At 64.4% G+C, this 3,086-nt stretch overlaps 2 protein-coding genes across 2 annotated transcripts in view; both read left to right on the top strand.

The window, feature by feature from the left end:
* Positions 1-73: 73 nt before the first annotated feature.
* LOC106899536 (mothers against decapentaplegic homolog 4-like) lies at positions 74-2,610 on the top strand. The gene is made up of 3 exons (XM_014961412.1): positions 74-328; positions 1,415-1,553; positions 2,411-2,610. Exons 1-3 carry the CDS (start codon positions 74-76, stop codon positions 2,608-2,610), a joined length of 594 nt encoding a protein of 197 aa, XP_014816898.1.
* A 301-nt stretch (positions 2,611-2,911) lies between these two features.
* The window catches only part of SNAPIN (SNAP-associated protein), a 1,757-nt gene continuing 1,582 nt past the window's right edge, over positions 2,912-3,086 (top strand). Inside the window, exon 1 of the mRNA XM_014961486.1 lies at positions 2,912-3,065. Within this exon, the coding sequence (XP_014816972.1) occupies positions 2,917-3,065 (149 nt within the window). The 5' untranslated portion in view covers positions 2,912-2,916. The remainder of the gene's footprint in view (positions 3,066-3,086) is intronic.

Raw genomic sequence — 3,086 nt, 5'->3', positions numbered from 1 at the left:
AGGTGGGGGGATATAGGGGGGCAAATGGGTTATGAAGGGGCAGGTGGGGGGATATAGGGGCTCATGGTGGATGATGGGGTGGAAGGGGGATACAGGGGGGTTTGGGGGTGCCCGGGGGGTGCCGGTGCTGAGGTTTCCCCCCCCCTGCCCGTGGGACAGGTTGCACATTGGGAAGGGGGTGCAGCTGGAGTGTCGGGGCGAGGGCGACGTGTGGCTGCGGTGTCGGAGCGACCACCCCATCTTCCTCCAGAGCTACCACCTGGACAGGGAGGCCGGGAGGGCCCCCGGAGACGCCGTCCACAAGGTTTACCCCCGAGCGTACATCAAGGTGGGGTGGCCCCCCCCCGCCATGGGTCTGGGGTGGAAAGGGGGGACCAGGGGTGGAGGGACCCCCATAACCATGTGAAATGGGGTCCTGGGTAAAGGGACACTGATCCTAAGGGATGATGGAGGGACCCCAGGGGTGGAGGGAGCCCCTCCATGCTGAGGGGGGGCACTGGGGCATCCCCCTCCCATGTCACCCTGTGGAGGTGTGTCCCCCACCCCCAACATATGGGGTTGGAAGGGACCTCTGGAGGTCACCCAGTCCCACCCCCGGCCAGAGAAAGTCCCACAGGAACGTGTCTAGGTGGGTTTGGGATGTCTCCAGAGATGGAGACCCCACCACCTCCCTGGGCAGCCTCTGCCAGGGCTCTGCCACCCTCAAAGTCAACAAGTTCCTCCTCACGTTGGGATGGAACTTCTTCTATTCAAGTTTGTGCCCGTTCCCTCTTGTCCTGTCCCTGGGCACCACTGGAAAAAGCCTGGCCCCATCCTCCTGACCCCCACCCTGGAAGGATTTCCAGGCCTTGATCAGATCCCCCCTCAGCCTTCTCTTCTCCAGGCTCAAAAGCCCCAAGTCCCTCAGCCTTTCCTCCCAAGAGAGATCTTCTAGTCCCCTCATCCTCTTTGTAGCCCTTTGCTGGACCCTCTCCAGCACTTCCCTGTCCTTCTGGAACTGGGGAGCCCACAACTGGTCCCAGTGCTCCAGCTGGGGCCTCCCCAGGGCAGAGCAGAGGGGCAGGATGACCTCCCTTGAGGTTCTCCACATTCTTCTTGATGCCCCCCAAGATGCCATCGGCCTCCTTGGCCACCAGGGCCCATTGCTGGCTCCTGGGCATCCTGTTGTCCCCCAGGACTCTTAGGTCTTTCTCCTCAGAGCTGCTTCCCAACAAGTCACCCCCAACCTCTCCTGGCTCCTGGGCATCCTGGGCAGGATGACCTCCCTTGAGGTTCTCCATGCTCTTCCTCATGCCCCCCAGGATGCCATTGGCCTCCTTGACCACCAGGCCCCGGTGGTGGCTCCTGGGCATCCTTGTTGTCCCCCAGGACTCCTCTGGTGGACACCCCCAGGAGTTTTTGACATCACCCCCAGGTATTTGACCTGCGCCAATGCCACCGGCAGATGCAGCAACAAGCGGCCACGGCCCAGGCAGCCGCCGCCGCTCAAGCGGCCGCCGTGGCCGGCACCATCCCAGGCCCCGGCTCGGTGGGAGGCATCGCCCCCGCCATGGGTGAGTGACCCCCCCCAAACCCCAGGGAAGGGGGACACGGGGATGAAGCCCCACCAAGGGGGATCCTCCACCCATGTCTGTGTGTCCCCCCCAACTCTGGGGAAGGGGGACGTGGGGATGAAGGCCCACCAAGGGGGATCCTCCACCCATGTCTGTGTGTCCCCCCCAACTCTGGGGAAGGGGGACGTGGGGATGAAGGCCCACCAAGGGGGATCCTCCACCCATGTCTGTGTGTCCCCCCCAACTCTGGGGAAGGGGGACGTGGGGATGAAGGCCCACCAAGGGGGATCCTCCACCCATGTCTGTGTGTCCCCCCCAACTCTGGGGAAGGGGGACGTGGGGATGAAGGCCCACCAAGGGGGATCCTCCACCCACGTCTGTGTGTCCCCCCCAACCCCGGGGAAGGGAGACATGGGGATGAAGGGGGACGTGGGGATGAAGCCCCTGGGGAAGGGGGACGTGGGGATGAAGCCCCACCAAGGGGGATCCTCCACCCACCTCTGTGTGTCCCCCCCAACTCTGGGGAAGGGGGACGTGGGGATGGAGCCCCACCAAGGGGGATCCTCCACCCATGTCTAGGTGTCCCCCATCCTCCACCCACATCTGTGTGTCCCCCCCAACCCTGGGGAAGGGGAACGTGGGGATGAAGCCCCACCAAGGGGGATCCTCCACCCACCTCTGTGTGTCCCCCCTCAACCCCGGGGAAGGGGGACGTGGGGATGAAGCCCCATCAAGGGGGATCTTCCACCCATGTCCGTGTGTCCCCCCCAACCCCGGGGAAGGGGGACATAGGGATGAAGCCCCACCAAGGGGGATCCTCCACCCACGTCCGTGTGTGTCCCCCCCCGTGGGGTCAGGGCTGTCGGCGGCGGCGGGGATCGGGGTGGACGACCTGCGGCGACTCTGCATCCTGCGGCTGAGCTTCGTTAAGGGCTGGGGGCCCGACTACCCCCGGCAGAGCATCAAGCACACGCCGTGCTGGATCGAGGTGCACCTCCATCGCGCCCTGCAGCTGCTGGACGAGGTCCTGCACACCATCCCCGTCGCCGAGCCCTGACCCCGCTTCAAAATTTAATATTTTGTAAGAAAAAAAAGGCAAAATATAAAAAAAACCAAAATATTGCAGAAAATCCAGCCCCAGCTGCGTGGTTTTGGTGCTGATTTAAGCATTATTTGGGTTGGAGCATCACTTTTGGCACCGGAATGCGCCAGCTGCATCTCCAGCTGCATCTCCAGCTGCGCCTACAGCTGGATCCCGGAAAGGACTACATTTCCCAACAGGCCTTGCGGCGAGGCACCGGAAGTGGCTCTCTTCCGGCTCCGCCCGCCGCCATTTCCCGGCGGCCCCCGCGGCGGCGCCAAGATGGCGGCGGGGAGCGGTGGAGGAGGAGGAGGAGGCGGCGGCGGAGGCAGCGGTGGCGGACCGGCGGCTCGGGAGTTGTTCGCTGAGGGGTTGCTGCAGTTCCTGCGGCCGGCGGTGCGGCAGCTCGACGGGCACGTCCACGCCGTCAGGTCCGGGAGGAGGGAGCGGGG

This window comes from Calidris pugnax, unplaced genomic scaffold, assembly GCF_001431845.1.
Source record: "Calidris pugnax isolate Ruff unplaced genomic scaffold, ASM143184v1 scaffold516, whole genome shotgun sequence".
NCBI lineage: Eukaryota > Metazoa > Chordata > Aves > Charadriiformes > Scolopacidae > Calidris > Calidris pugnax.
Note: the sequence above shows the minus strand (reverse complement) of the source record. Positions and strands in the feature narration are given on the sequence as shown.

Bases quoted from the DNA above. Each gene is read 5' to 3' on its own strand.
- LOC106899536 (XM_014961412.1), top strand. From the start codon at position 74: ATGGGGTGGAAGGGGGATACAGGGGGGTTTGGGGGTGCCCGGGGGGTG. The intron at 329-1,414 runs GTGGGGTGGCCC...CATCACCCCCAG, and splicing joins ACCCCCGAGCGTACATCAAG to GTATTTGACCTGCGCCAATG. The intron at 1,554-2,410 runs GTGAGTGACCCC...CCGTGGGGTCAG, and splicing joins AGGCATCGCCCCCGCCATGG to GGCTGTCGGCGGCGGCGGGG.